Source organism: Eurytemora carolleeae, unplaced genomic scaffold (genome assembly GCF_000591075.1).
Source record: "Eurytemora carolleeae unplaced genomic scaffold, Eaff_2.0 scaffold450, whole genome shotgun sequence".
NCBI lineage: Eukaryota > Metazoa > Arthropoda > Copepoda > Calanoida > Temoridae > Eurytemora > Eurytemora carolleeae.
The window spans coordinates 5,922-21,842 of record NW_019396352.1 but is presented as its reverse complement, the minus strand read 5'-3'; the positions used below and the strand labels follow the sequence as shown (position 1 = coordinate 21,842).

General features: G+C 33.5%; 1 protein-coding gene across 1 annotated transcript; it reads right to left on the bottom strand.

Moving 5' to 3' along the window:
* Positions 1 to 15,406, bottom strand: LOC111701555 (ionotropic receptor 21a; the record flags this gene model as incomplete). Its single annotated transcript, XM_023472885.1, is given in 20 exon segments — positions 1 to 92; positions 843 to 953; positions 1,433 to 1,533; positions 1,712 to 1,772; positions 2,962 to 3,000; positions 4,847 to 4,912; positions 5,197 to 5,320; positions 6,387 to 6,475; positions 6,728 to 6,771; positions 7,099 to 7,180; positions 8,187 to 8,278; positions 8,965 to 9,048; positions 9,883 to 9,955; positions 10,286 to 10,393; positions 10,853 to 10,911; positions 11,155 to 11,232; positions 11,606 to 11,652; positions 13,570 to 13,631; positions 13,946 to 14,017; positions 15,365 to 15,406. Coding segments are annotated over 19 exon segments (1,468 nt in total), but the record flags the coding sequence as incomplete, so codon positions are not given.
* Between the last annotated feature and the right edge of the window lie 515 nt (positions 15,407 to 15,921).

The following is a 15,921-nucleotide window of genomic DNA, read 5'->3' as shown; positions in this document are numbered from 1 at the left end:
CTATTGTGGATTTTCCAACTTTATCAAATTCAATCTTTCTCCAGTACTGAATCAGTCCAGATTCCTTCAACTGTCGAATTTTGGTTGAGAGTCTAAAAATATTTAGTTTATTTTGGGGTAAATATAATTATTCTTCTTTTTCTTGGATCCCTTCACCATACTTTTTAGAAAAACCGAATTCAATAATCTCATTTTTAGAGAGAACACAAAGATATCTCTCATTTCGGTAATGTTACTTAAAATGACTACATCCTTGATCATGGCACTGCACTGCCTAATGAGAAATTATATTAATAGCGTTAAATACATTTCATTATACTTTTTGAATGATTTTAGTTTTAGTGAAAACTTAAAAATATTTCGACAGACATGAAGGGTCAAAAAGGATTTTTTTTACAGTGAGAACCAGAAAGTTATGCCATTATGCCAGAAGATGCCATTAAGACGTAAGTTATGTTTTAAAATATAGTGCAAATAAACATGAAACACAACAACTGTGTATTATAAATCTGTTAATTCTTTTAAAATATTCTGCAAATAAACATGAAACACAGCAACTGTATATTATACATCTGTTGATTCTTTTAAAATATTCTGCAAATAAACATAAAACACAACAACTGTATATTATACATCTGTTAATTCTTTTAAAATATTCTGCAAATAAACATGAAACACAGCAACTGTATATTATACATCTGTTAATTCTTTTAAAATATAGTGCAAATAAACAGGAAACACAACAGTTGTTTATTATACATCTGTTATTTCTTTTAAAAATAGTTTTAATGTCGTGCTAATATTTCATAGCTGTATGAATGGTAAAAACAATTGTGGTTTACCGTTGATTATAAGGAGAATCTTTCTGAAGACCAAGAGCAATAGCAAATGGGAACAGACATTCTCGCATAATATGAAGGCTAGATTTTCCAAACTTATCAGTAAAATCTTTTCTTTAAAAAGAATTTTCGTGAATTTTAAAGATGGTTAAAGTTACTGCGGTTTATATTAATACAATGAAGACGACTTTTTATTTAAGTTTTGATTTCTGATTAGCTTTTTCCCAATTACAAGTTTACATCGTAAACAAAGAGAGAGAAGCTTTTAATTGAAATACTTTCTTTATCTCTTTGATATTTGTGTATCCATGTGCATCCATTATGTTTGAAAGCTAAGTAGAAATAAAAATTTGAAAACGAAAGTCGTCTTCATTGTATTGACATATATGACGACAACTATACAATTAGTACCATTGCTGTTGTTATACAAAGTTATATAAAAACGGATCATTTTATAAAACGCATATTTGATGATTTGATGTAAATATGTTATAAATTGTGGATCAGAGAAAAGCTTATATCTAGTTTCTACTTTTACTATAATCGCCAAAAAAAATTTTAATTTCTTTTAAAATGTCTGGGTTTTTTCTAACCTTTTGTTGTATATAAGATTAGTCTGCCCTTCTGCCATAATAACTTTATTTTCAGAAACATTTTTGAATGCTTCTTCAAAATTGTAGTGTGAAATGTAATTCTAGAAATGTTTTTAAATTTCAGATTAAATCAAATTAAAATACGTAAAATTAAAATAACTATATATTTGCAACCCGATATCGTAGACTTTTGATTAATTAATCTAAGTTTGATATAATAAACGTTTATACCATCAGGTTGCAAATATATAGGAAATATAAAACTTGTTCTTGATAAACCTCAGCTATTTTTTGAAGAGACGGGTCCAGGCTTTGGTTTGCTAGTCCAACAAATGTATTTCTGAAAAATAATCTTGAAATGACCCATTTATATAATAAAGGACGGTTTAGAATTATGTACATTGATACAGATTAAAAATGTTTTAATATCTTCTTTTACACAAGAAAAACTATAAATGTGTCCTAAGGGGTATTTTACCTATTATTTTTATCATGGAATCCGTAATTTGATAACACAAAATGTGTTCTTATTTTTTAAAGATTCAAGGAGCTGATATGTAACATGGTTTAAAGAATTATTGCTTTTCACTTTAAATCTTACTCAATCGTCGACCAGGTACATGTCCCAGGTAGGGATGGGCCTGGTACATGTACTAGATAGGGATGGGCCTGGTACATGTCCTAGGTAGGGATGGGCCTGGTACATGTACTAGATAGGGATGGGCCTGGTACATGTCCTAGATAGGGATGGGCCTGGTACATATCTTAGGTAGGGATGGGCCTGGTACATGTACTAGATAGGGATGGGCCTGGTACATGTCCTAGGTAGGGATGGGCCTGGTACATGTACTAGATAGGGATGGACCTGGTACATGTCCTAGATAGGGATGGGCCTGGTACACGTACTAGATAGGGATGGGCCTGGTACATGTCCTAGATAGAGATGGACCTGGTACATGTCCTAGGTAGGGATGGGCCTGGTACATGTCCTAGATAGGGATGGACCTGGTACATGTCCTATGTAGGGATGGGCCTGGAATATGTCCTAGATAGGGATGGGCCTTGTACATGTACTAGATAGGGATGGGCCTGGTACATGTCCTAGGTAGGGATGGGCCTGGTACATGTCCTAGATAGGGATGGGCCTGGTACATGTCGTAGATAGGGATGGGCCTGGTACATGTCCTATGTAGGGATGGGCCTGGTACATGTCCTAGGTAGGGATGGGCCTGGTACATGGCCTAGGTTGGGATGCGCCTGGTACATGTCCAAGATAGGGATGGGCCTGGTGCATGTCCTAGGTAGGGTTGGGCCTGGTACATGTCCTAAGTAGGGATGGGCCTGGTACATGTCCTAGGTAGGTATCTGGGCCTGGTACATGTTCCACTTAGGGATGAGCCTGGTACATGTCCTAGGTAGGTATCTGGGCCTGGTGCAGTAAGGTAAAAAAATATCATCTTCATAAAAAGACGACTAAAAAAATGTTTTAATTAAGTAAATTATATTTAGTGAATAAATGTTGAGTTTACCCAAAGCTTGAGACAGGTAGGGATTGCTGGGCGACTTCCCTAAACAAAATTCGTCATATCTATAGACTTATATCAGCTTTATATATATTTATATCAGTTATATCTATATTTATATCAGCTATATCTACATAAATAAAATTGCAATCTCTGTTTGTCTGTCTGTTTGTTTGTCCGAGCATGAACTAAGGAACCCATGGACTGATTTGCCACAAATTTTGATTGGGGAACTCGGGAGACCCACAAAAATGTTCTTAGCCTGGTTTTAAAAGATTCTAAATTGATTGGGTCCACTTTAATAGCGAAAATTTAGTTTCCCAGTAAAATCTTTTAAGTGCGAGTGAACGGCGGGAGTAACTTAATGCAACCTGGGCAGAGCTGGGCTCCCAAGCTAGTATATCATAAAGTAGTAATCTCTGTTTGTCTGTCTTTTTGTTCAGATGTCCGATCATTCATAACTCATGGACCTTGACAGATTTGCCTAACATTTTGATTGTGGAATATGGTAGAACCCTGGGAATGTTGTTTTATAATTCTTGAATTCCAAAGAAAGTTGTGTTCCACTTTTAAAGCTAGTATTTATTATATTTATAATCATTGGTTGGAAAGGGGTTGCTCGTCTATTAAGAAATGTACGCAATATTACGCAATATTACGCAATATTACGCAATATTACGCAATTTTCGGGATTAGGAAAAACATCCAAACCACTTAAACAGAGGGGTGGATACAGGATTTAAGTGAGGGGGGGGGGGTGCTAGATTTATTTCGGAACAAAAACATCCAGATTTAGGAACAAATTTTTTTTATATTTTTTTGTCTTTCCTGTTTTGCATTAGGTTTTCTTTCCCTTAAGTACTATTGAGGAGCTATTCTGAAATCTCAGGGGGGTGCGAAGGTCCTACCGCCCCCCCCTGTATCCGCCCCTGCACTTTGATATTCCTGTTGACCAGAAGAAACTAGTATATTTTTTGTCAAAATATAAAATCATTTATGATATTCAGAGCAGTGTAGTTTTATAAACGACAAAAAGAGCAAAGGCAATTATTTTCTTGCCTTTGCTTTCCACCCCCAATGTGAATTTCCTAGAAGGATCTGGTTCATTTGTTGCACTGTCCCATTCTTTCTCATGTAATCTGAATGTGTATACTGTACAGCTCGCTCTAGCGAGGGAGGGGAGGCAATCTCTCCCGCACAGCTTCCGAATCTCATTTTAGCTATTTTCGGTAGTGCGCGTCCCCATACGGCTTCCGAACCTCCCCCAAACAGTCTACCATGAATGATCTTCCATTTTTAATTGTCAATTTCTACTTAAACCGGGACTAACTCGATAATTTAAGCACGGTAGTCAATCTATAGTATCCATAATATTTGCATAATATTTTTGTTTTTTACAATCAAAGATCCGGTTGGTTAGATGTCGGCCCGGTTCTTGAAATGAACCTGAATTAACAGATCCCCACCCCACCCACCCCCATTCACCCCAGCGCAAGAACTTGCCATATCACACCGGTAAAAATTCCTTTCGTTAAAAATTTGAAAATTCATTTGCACTGAAAACTGGAAAATCCGCGACTTTTCTTATTTTTATCATTCTAGAGTGTGCGCAAGGAAGAAATACCAATATGGAAGTATATTTGATGGTATTATAAAGCAAATAATTTTACTGGACGCTTGTAAAATCCCTAATTTTGTGAAATAGGTCTGTTTAAACTGCGCAATTTCTGTTTCTCATGGTCATTGGACTTTTTAAAATTAAAAGTTGAATTCTCAAAGTTGTCTTACTATTACAGAGTTTTCTGATTATCACTGTAGAATTTTGGCGCGAAGCGCCTTGTAATCCAGTAAAAATTTTAGTTCACATCAAAACTAATGAATATCTATCTACCTTATTGTATTTATTATTTTTGGTTTGAGTTGAGTTGTCATTACCGATGTTAATCCAGATTTATATCTAAACAAATTAATATCAGCATAAAAAAACCCTTAAGTGACCTAAAAATGTCCCCCTCGTTAAAAAGTTTAAAATTTTATACCCTTGAAATCTTTATCTGAGGAACAATGGGGAAGATATCGTCGTTTTATATCTTGAAAATTTTTAATTCTGCTTAAATCATTCTCACTCTCTCAGTTTTATCAGTTTAAAGATGAAATGTATTTGTTCAACCAAAGGTTTAAAGGAATTGTCAATTGAATTTACGAACACAGTCTCTTTAACTAGACTTTTTCCTAGCTTACCCACAAACAATGACCAGAAGACCGAGAAGCCAGAATACAACCAGAATTCTACTCCCAGTACTCTTCAACAGAAATAACCGATCCTGAGATTTCTCCAGACTGTTCTCAAAGACCAGGAAGAATCCTTGAAAAGAGAAATAAGCTTTGATAATTCTTCAAAGTTCGCTTACTACTGTCTACCCTATATTTTCATAATTTCCCAAACCGAACTTTTTCAAAGCTATGTATTTAGCTGATATTGAACCTAATCGTGAGATCATTTTAGTGAGATATAACGAAGTTCAGTGTATATTCGTTAAGCACTTTCAAAAAAGTATTTTCCCAACGCGACAACTTCTCAAGTCTGTCCTAGCCGCAGCGCTCGGTCCCCTATCTCATCCTAGCCGCAGCGCTCGGCTCCAATAGCAAAACCTTTAGGAAGTTGGCGCTTGGGAAATTGACTTGGGAACTTGCCATTTGCACTTAATTGAAACATGTAAGTCGACCTTGGGAAAATGCATTTTGGAAAATATACAATAAATATTGTCTACTGTATGTAAACTGTTTAACACCCTAATCTCATTTTCTAAAAGTTTACTTTCTTCGCAATACGCTGAATCTTTCTCTAACCAAAAATGTTAACCAAATAGATTTTCAAAATTATTAGCAAATAGTGTGTAATTAAACAAAACTAATTGAGCAAACAATTTCGAATAAGGATAAAATTTCAGTTTCTTTTAGAGACTCTTGAAACTAGAAAATAAAACTAATTTTTTAATAGGAGTGTTGGCGAAAAATGAAAAGGGGTATAGGCTTACGACGAATTATCAATGGTGATCACTACTAATCTTATTTCTATCTGTTGCGTCTATAAGGAGAAATTTGCTAATAACTACTCATATCGAAGAACGTAGTGTCCATACAAATTAGGAAAGTCACAACATACGACGTAAACAAATCAATTTAATTCCAAACAAACTCAAGATTAAAAGCAATTGAAAAATCCTAAAGAAGTGGGTTAGGTGAAATAGGCCTATGATACTACGTAATACGTATAGTACGGGTACTGTAAAATGTCTGACCGCGCCAACAAAGTTGTAACCGAGCCGGCATTGGATAGGTTCGGGCCGGTTTAGTAAAAGGGATCGGTCCTGTTCGAATTTAAATAGGCCGTAGTCCACCGCATGAGTAGGCGTTACCTCCGACCTTACCTGACAAAAGATCTATGGGCGGATCCTGGTGATGTATATTTGTGAAAAAATACAGAAGAAAACACATACACAGGGACATCACAATAAAACTGTAAATATTTACTTTAATTATACTTCAAATGAAATTATAGACACACTGATTTACTTTTGCTTTAATTGATACAAAGGCATTTAGTCTTTGCTAAAAACTTTTGAATTTTTAATCCCTATATCTTTCCAATATAATATTGTAGACTTTGATATTTCAAACTATGAGTTCTAAGTTTGAAATATCAAAGATTTTCCCCATTTGAAGCGAGTAATAAGTTCCTTAGTGAATCATAGGATGTTTTTGTTAATACCTGAACCATGTAAGTGAATCTAGGGGGTATATAATCGCTATCCACTAAACAAACAAATAGAAAATAAAAAGATAAGAAAAATTTTTCTCAATTCTAAAAAAAATTTAAAAATGTACATGGGGTTTTTAAAAATCTGAATTCAATTTTATGTTGAATCAATTTACAATGAAATCGTATTTTCAGACAAATCAAATAAAATGCGAGAAAATTAAATAGAAACTGAGTTTACTGCAAATTATTTCATTGTTATTTTTATGGCTCTTTACATTCTATAATGTTAACTAAGTTCCCGGCAAAAATAAACATATTTTCCCGTATGACAATTGACAATTGACAAGACAAAACGGTTGGAAAAATAAATATTGTCTAACCTGTGCAGGGGGTGGTGGTATTTTATACAAAAAACAAACATACTCAAATTCATAAAACTCAGTGTAACTGATATATTTCATTCTAATGAGAAAAACGTTTTATTAATTTTGTTTAAGTATTCGTAAGAATTGCAAAACGCTAATTTGCTAATCACTGTCATTTTTTTAAAACTGGAATTTTCCAGGATTTTCAGCAACCCTTTATTTGTGTTGTGGCAACTAGCTGGCATGTTGGATTTACAATCTTTAATAGCTTTGCATGGTCAAGATTGAGACAGATATCCATGTTATTAACATTTGAAAATCGATCAATAACAATTGTGGTTTTCCATAAAACTGGTTAAAGAGAAAATTTGGTTGTATATATGTATCAGGGATTAAAAACGTATTTTATTTTTTCATTTCAATAGCTCTGAATAGCTGAATTTCATAAAATGTTGGATTTACAATGAGATATACTTTGGAGAAAAAAATTTAACAGTAGCGGTTGAATGAACGGTTGAATGAGCGGTTGAATGGGCGGTTGAATGAGAGGATGAATGAGCGGTTGAATGAGCGGTTGAATGAGCGGTTGAATGAACGGTTGAATGAGCAGTTGAGATCTATGTAGTCAGGCCTCTACGACGTTGTTCTGAATAAGTAATGCGACTTTTTTTCGTTCTCTATAATTAAAATTGATTCAACCTCTAAATTATATTCTTCAGGTAAAAAGATTTTCCCTCAACCGCTGGGTTTCGAGTTTTTACATATATGTGTTTGGTTTTTGTATGAAATTGTGTGCTTACAGCTGTTGAAGACAAAAACGTTAAATGCCTCAACCGCTCGTTCAACCCCTACCGCGGGTTTTTTTTCTCCAAAGTATTATTGGATTTAAAAACTAGATGTGATAAAATGTAATTTAAAACATAAGATTTCCATCTTACGCGCTATTTTCTAGAATTTGACGTGGTAAAAATACTGAAAACCTGAGAGGAGGTAATTAAAAAAAAATAAAAATTAGTAAACAAATATTTGTTCAAAAAGACCATAGTCTCTTTGAAAGATAGTCAAATGAACATTAGTCCAATTGATATGACACCCTATCTCACCTATCTAGGTTTACAAATAGATCTGCATATCCAATATCTGATTCTTGTTTCTGAAGTTGTCCAACCAGGCCATTAAACGTTAAACCATCAGCCTGTGTAGAACTATTGAATCGGCTTCTTACCAACGTTACCGACCCATGAGAGGGACGTTAAGTTACTTTCCTTCCCTTGGGACAGTCAAGTAAAATATCGAGTAACGAACCTCTCTGCAAAGTTTTCAAAAAAGAAATTTGCCTATTTTCATTTCAAAAGAAGATAAAATTGTGAACAACTATACTTATTGAGGAAATTAAAAATGTTACATAACCACGGGTGCCCTTGACCAATTTTGCATTGGGAACACTTGGTAAAGTAAAATTCCCTTAACTTCCCAGTAAAGTATGAATCGTAAATAATTATTACCAAAACATATCTGCACCTAACAATGATCCCCCCCCCCCCCACGGGGTTATATGTAAGTTGGGGATTTTGCATATTTCATTGTGTCATAGAAGGACCACTTGGAAATTAACTAGATTAAAAGCCGTTAGTAAACAATATGTCCAAAGTCCGGTCTTGCTCTCATGCCCGGTAATTTTTAAAATCTTTGTTAATGCTTTTTTTAACCAGTTTTAACGGTCCTTATACGTCACAGTAAAATGTGTGCACAAACCCTATCCCTCACATTGATAATTTGATACAGCAGATTGTTATGCTGTACATAATTGTCGCCTGAGAAAATTTTATTCAATAACGACTTTTTCCTCTAAAATGTGGTTGTTATGACATGTTTTTTTACCATTAATTCTCCCCACATTTCACCATTTGGAGGAGTTGAGATACTTGGTGTAAATCTAAGACTATCAGCCAGGGCGTTTATTAACTAAATATTATTTAATTGATATTTCTTATCAGAAACTACAAAAAATGTTGTTGAAAAATTTCACACAAAATATCAAATAACGAAATATTAGAGATTATTATTCAATAAAATTAGAGTAAAAAAAATCAATGCACTAATTATCAAACGTGGTTTGCCAAAAATCTATTTTTTTTAACTTGACCTTACTTAGTTAGAAATAGAATTACAGGGACAAAATACGTAATTTCAAGCAACCCTTCATTTCTACAGTCGTACGTCGATTCACAACAATACCCTTTGAATTATTTTCTGATCATGAATGTATAAAATATCCTAGTTTTGATGAAATTTGATTATTTTCATAAGTGGGTTGTCTTTAAAACTCACTTATACGGATATAGGCGGCATATAAAATAGATGTAGAGGTTACTCTATAGTAACCTCTACATCTATAGAGTAACCTCTACATCTATTATCCCTTTACCCTACCGACCTCAAGGTTCAAATTATGATATTCTTGAATTATTTCATTCAGGGTTGCCCACAAAGGAAGAAACTTAAATGAGTTACACCAAGGAAGAGCTCCCCAATATAGCAGCTAATTCTAAGGTTGAACTAAGTCCTTTGCCTTTCATATAGATTTGCTAGGCATTTTTAATGGTTGGGCAACAAAGAAACAAGTTATTAGTTGCAGAGAATATAAAGAAACAGATGGTATAATTTCCGTACAATCGTCTCTGTTGTCTCGTCCTTTGTGGGTAACAATTCACAATTCTTAGTTTGAAATACCAAAGGTCATCGGCCATGGGTTGCGAAGATATAAATTGGTGGCAAAAGCTGAGTTTCTTTGTTTACCTTAGTTTCTGATCCTGCAAATTTATTTGTTTTGTCCTTGTAGGAGAACGGAGGAACATTAACTGTTGTTACTCTGAAAAATAAAACCCAGTTATTCAGATGAATAGTCAGAGATTCTTCACTTTCGAACCTATTTTTAATAAAGAAATCTTAGATAAATAATTTAGTGTGTTTAGCGAACAGAAGAAGTGTGAATCTGCATATTCTGATCCTACTAGTCTGACCCTACCATAGTTTGATCCTTCCAAATTATAATCTTAGCATAGTCTGATCCTATAATATCCTGATTCTACCATAGTCTAATCCTCCATATTATAATCCTACCAAATTGCAATTCTATAATAGTCTGATCCTATCAAATTACAATCCTACCAAAGCTAGTTTGATCCTATTATAATCCTACCTCATAATTTTGCCTCCAAAGTGTAGAGGTGTATCAGGCACTAAAGGTTTGTCTAGAAGGTATCCTGTCCCGTTCCAATAATTGTAGAATTCTACTTCAGATCCATTTCTGAATTAAGATAACAATATATCCCTACACTAAGAATAAATTCAAAACAAAACGAACATTTTAGAACAAAAGATATGTACTTAAAGCAAAAGAATAATGGAAAATAAGTAGTTTTATATGCTTTACAATTGTACAGTACTGTGTACAGTAAATAGTGTACACATGCAGTGTTCAGAGCCCAAAACTTAATACAGAGTATTGAAATTAAACCCAGTATGAGAAACCTGCTTTCATGAAAGGAGTAAGGCAGTTTTGTAGATACTAATATTTTTATTAAAAAATATTACTTCAGCTGGTTTACGTACAATGTCTGGTGTATGTTCAGGATATGTCTGTATAGTGTACATACAGAATATTTCTTGATTAATTCATAGTTTATGCACAATGGTACAGCGTCCTGCGTACACTCCTGGTTTTTGTACAGTGTACATGCTTGGTTTATGTACAGTACATACTTGCCTGATATATACTCCGTAAAGTTTACTTCTTTTCCATTTGTATTCCACTACTGTATTTATCTGTAAACAAATGAAACCTCTGAACTGTAAGAACTGTAAGATCAAATAATCCAAGGTTCAAATATCAAAGGTTCAAACCATCAGGTTGCAAACATTAGAAAATTTGAGTCTGTGGAAAAGACTCAATGGTTTTTTTTTCTTTCTTTTTTTATTCATTATTACAATCCCTATTATTAATATTTTTCCTTTTCAATTTCTAGGTATATATTCAAGAATATATTTAAGAATATATTGAAGAATAACCTTGTCGAAGAATTTGTCCATCAAAACCAAATTAATGCTGTCTTCTTCTTCTTGTAATATTATTATATATTTTCCAATCTAAAATAGAAAAAAAATGTTTCCTATACATATACTTTGCTTGTCTTGATGGCTGTTTGTTTGTATCCAATAAACGTCAAAACGGCTCAACTGATCGGGCCCAAATTTTGTGTGGGACCTCACATGACCCCAGGAAAGGTTTATGGATGCTCAAAATTCAAAATTTCAAAAATTTGCCCCCAACTAAATTTTATTTTCATTAAATTTTGAAAATCCACGAAATTTGTTAAACATTTTTTGTTTGTTTTTGTTTTACAATGTATACAAAGAGAAAATGTTAACAATTGAAATAGAAGATGGGTGCAAATCACTTATTTTTCTTTCAATGGGAAGCTTATATTTTTCTTCATAAATTTAAATAAAACGTGTTTACCCTCGGTATATTAGAAGCTGAGAGGTTTAAAAACTGGACAATCTCGTCTGGAAAAAGAAGTAATTAAATATTTAACAAAATCGTTTTAAGGTTTATAATCTAAGCATTAATCCATGGATATATTTTTTCTACAGAGCGTCCCATTTCATATTAGATTATGGGTTGGGGTGGGTTGGGGAGTGTGTGTGTCCAGACTGCTATTCACGGGTTCGATTCCATTATTCAACACAAACCTGTGGTTTCAAATCATCTGAAGCTGACATTTAGTTAAGCAGATCACCTGACGTGACGGGTGTAGGAGGAAGAGGGGCGGCTGTCAACAACTCTCGCAGAGAAACCGGGTGCATGCTTACAACTCAACAAGAAAGAAGCTAAGTGGATTGATCCAAGTGAATTTTGATGAAGAGAGGAAAGGTGGACAAACAGGGAGAGTTTGTGGTTGCCAGTTATAGGTACCTGGAGGTATCCAATCATTACTGCAAGGCCTCATTCCAATATATCAACTATTCTCAGGCCGCCCTTAGGCAGCTGGAATCTTGTCAACTATCTCCTTAGGATGAATGAAGCGTGGATGGATGAATGTACTGCCTGATTACAACCCCTGGTAGATCAATATAAACCCAAAGAACACCAACCTTTCACAATAGAAAAATTCCGAGATTTGATTCTAACAACCTGATCATGTCCTGGGACAAAAAAAAATCTCTTTAAAAAAAAGATTTTCTCAAAGTGTTACAGTTAAAGGTTGAAGAAATGTTAAAGCCTAGACTCGCATGAATAAGTCTACAAAGTAAAGGAAAAAATGTATTTACAGCATATAAAAAACAGACAATATTCGATACTACACTTATGGATTAAAACCGGAGCTTTTGATGGACTTCTGCCTTTCTTCCGCCTCATATGGCGAATCAACCTTTCTCCATCAATTCTTCGTCGATACTGCCGATCCAGCCGAGGGATACATAAGCTTTAACACCAAAATATACCATAATACTAATAAAATCTGGTATTTTCTCCAAGAAAACTTTTATAGAAATATTAAAAAAGATTCATGGTTTTTGAATTTTCTAATTTTGAGCTATAAACGATCTAATATGATGTGGGACACCCTGTATCTTGTTAGATTATACCTAAAGGAATTGAGCCTTTGCCACAAATACAAATTTTCTAATCCCGAAATCTTTTCAACCTGATTGTATAAACAGTCACTTGATCTTTTAAACTTAGATTATTGACCTAACAGAATTCTTAGTTTGAAATATCGTAGTCTACGACATTGGGTTGTATATATATGGATTCAAAAATCAAAGTTTGTGGCAAATACTTAATTTCTTTCCGTGAGAACAAGAAAAGGAAGACAACTTTTAGACTCAAGTTATTATTTTTAAAAGTGCAAGGAACATGATAGTTGTGTGCACAGTACATTTTACTTAATAAGTGATTTGTAAGCTATAAAGTAAGACTATTTGCTCAAATTCTTGAAAATTTAGATTTAATGTCGTCTTCCAGTTTTCTGCTTCACGTTTTTAAATCTTAATTATTTTCGATCATTGGGATAATGGGGTTCTTAAACTGATGATAATTGTTGATGGTGGTCGTTTGCTCACATATTTTAAAATACATTTTAGTTAGAACCCACTGTGATTTAAAGGTCTCACGCTCTCCAGCAAAAACTCTGCAACCGGATGGTTTAAACCTATGATATTTCAAACTTAGATTATTTGATCTGACAGATTTCAAAGTTTAAAATATCTAAGGTCTCCGACATTGGATTGCAAAGATATAAGGATAAAAAAATTTGAGTTTGTAGCAAAAACTCAATTCCTTTAAAATTATTCTTAACTATTTCGAAAAGAATTCAAGATTGACGATATTTATTTTGCCAAAATATACCGGATTATAACCGTTCTATTGACATCATTGAGCGGTAAAATTTGTTTATATTTTTATTTTCCTTGATTTACCTGATTTCCCGAGAAAAAGAAACCATGAACATTCAGGAACAAGTTTGAACCTTGTATCTCCCCTAAACAAATACTATATTAAGGGTACTGTAAGCGTAATTTTAGGTGATTTTCCAAGCAAAAATGTAAATACTCTTTATCTGATGAATAATGTGGAAGTTTTTCAAGGAAGCCATTCTTGCAGAAAAAGCAGAATTGAAAACAATCAGTTTTCTGCGTTTTAAACATGGTTATCTAAATCATACTTGATCAGACAACGCTTGAGAGGGTAACGTTGTGAATCAGGTATTGCCCTGTGTGCAAGGGTCACTTTAAATTTCACTAACAGTCCCTTTATACTAAAATGTTCAAATTTTCTAGGAAAAAATGTACTTACTTGTTTGCTTTGATGTGAACATGCTGTATAGGAAAGTTGAAATTGAACGGAAACATAATATTTTCTCCAAAACTTAATTCATTTATAATTTATATTTTGAATAGGCAATAAAAATAAATTGTAAAAAAATATAGCACTACTGACTTCGATTTTAAATTTAATTGTTGCTCTTGTATCTATTTTTTTCATGGATTTTGAAAAATTGAAACCTTCCTTGCGGTCATGTGAGGTCCCAAAAAAAGTTTCGGCCCGATCGGTTCAGCCGTTTTGACTTTTATCGGTTACAAAAAAAAATAGATAGACAAGTAAATATAAATATATATTGTTCAGTTCTGTCCCTTAAAAACTAGCTAATTCGTAATAAATCCGTTGCCTTTATTTGCAAACAATGTATTTGATATGCAGGGTGTCCCAAAAAAAGAAGGGAATTGCAACCGTTAAATAATTGTTATTCCATTAAAGAGCTAAAGCTAAGAAATGCAATAGGGCACATTTCAAATAAAATATGATAAAAGTTACAAGACGAAGGGCCAGTGAAATTCATTTAAAGGGAGTGTTCGCGAAAACTGAAAGGGGGTATAGGCTTAATGCGATAAAAAAGCGCTTTTGATCGCTACTAATCTTACTTCTATCTGTTGCGTCTATAAGGAGAAAATTGTTAAAAACGACTAATACTGAAGAACGTTGTGTCCATACAAATTCAGAAAGATGCAACATTCAACTGGGAGCGTAAAAAATCAATTTAATTCCAAACAAATCATTCAGATATTACAAACAATAGTCATCGACGCATTTGTAAATAGTTGATATTTCATAATATTTTGTATTTTTCATGTTCTGAGAGTTACTTTTGAAAACATTTATTCTTGTTTCGAGGATTTTTGATAATGAAGACGACATTTTCATATTTTCCAGGAATGTTTGAAAATTGCAGCGCCAGCGAAAATTATTTTTTTTTTAAATCAAAAATATTATGAAATATTAACTATATACGAATGCGTCGAAAAATAATCGATGACTACTGTTTGTAATATCTGAATGATTTTTTTGGAATTAATTGATTTGTTTACCATCCGAGTTGAATGTTGCATCTTCTGAATATGTATGAACACAACGTTCTTCGGTATTAGTCGTTTTTAACAATTTTCTCCTTATAGACGCAACAGATAGAAGTAAGATTAGTAGCGATCAAAAGCGCTTTTTTATCGCATTACGCCTATACCCCCTTTCATTTTTCGCGAACACTCCCTTTTAGTCAATATTTTTAATTCTTTTTGTATAATTGATATCTTTTGTTTCATAAGTTACAAGTTTAAACCCTGCTGAGAGCCGTAACACCGGCCATGAAGAGTGTTTTTGGTACACCCGATGTATATCTACATGTTCAATGTTTGTTTATCAAAGTATCTGTTAGTTTACCTGAAAATGGTGATGCACTGAACTGATGTTTCAAGCACGTCAGCTGAACCAGACAAATATTCAAAAGTTTTTTTATTTGTGGTTGGGAGTAAAAATAGTCTTTAAACCATGGATTAATAAAAATAACCGATATGACACTAGATGTCGTCTTTGCAATATTTGAATGAAACTCGTGCACAATAACCCTGAGGCAGAAGCCCAGAGGAGTTTCACGCAGTCGACGTAGAACAGGCTGTCTTGTAATTCTTCGCCGACTGCATGAAACTCCTCTGGCTTCTAGTGTCCTATCTGTTATTTTTAATAAAACTATGGTTTAAATCGACTGTACAGTGTACAGTTACGCACAAATAACAGAATATCAAATGCCAATTTGCCAAATGATCAAAAAAATTTAAATTATCAAAAAAATGTACGCAAACAGTTGGGACAACTATTTTTTTCAAAAATATCATACAATTTTACAATAAAGTTAATTTTAAAGTTTAAGGTATTCTTTAACATATTTTTATGATAAAACGTCTGTAAAATGCAAGCTCTCTCTTTCACGCAATCTATTT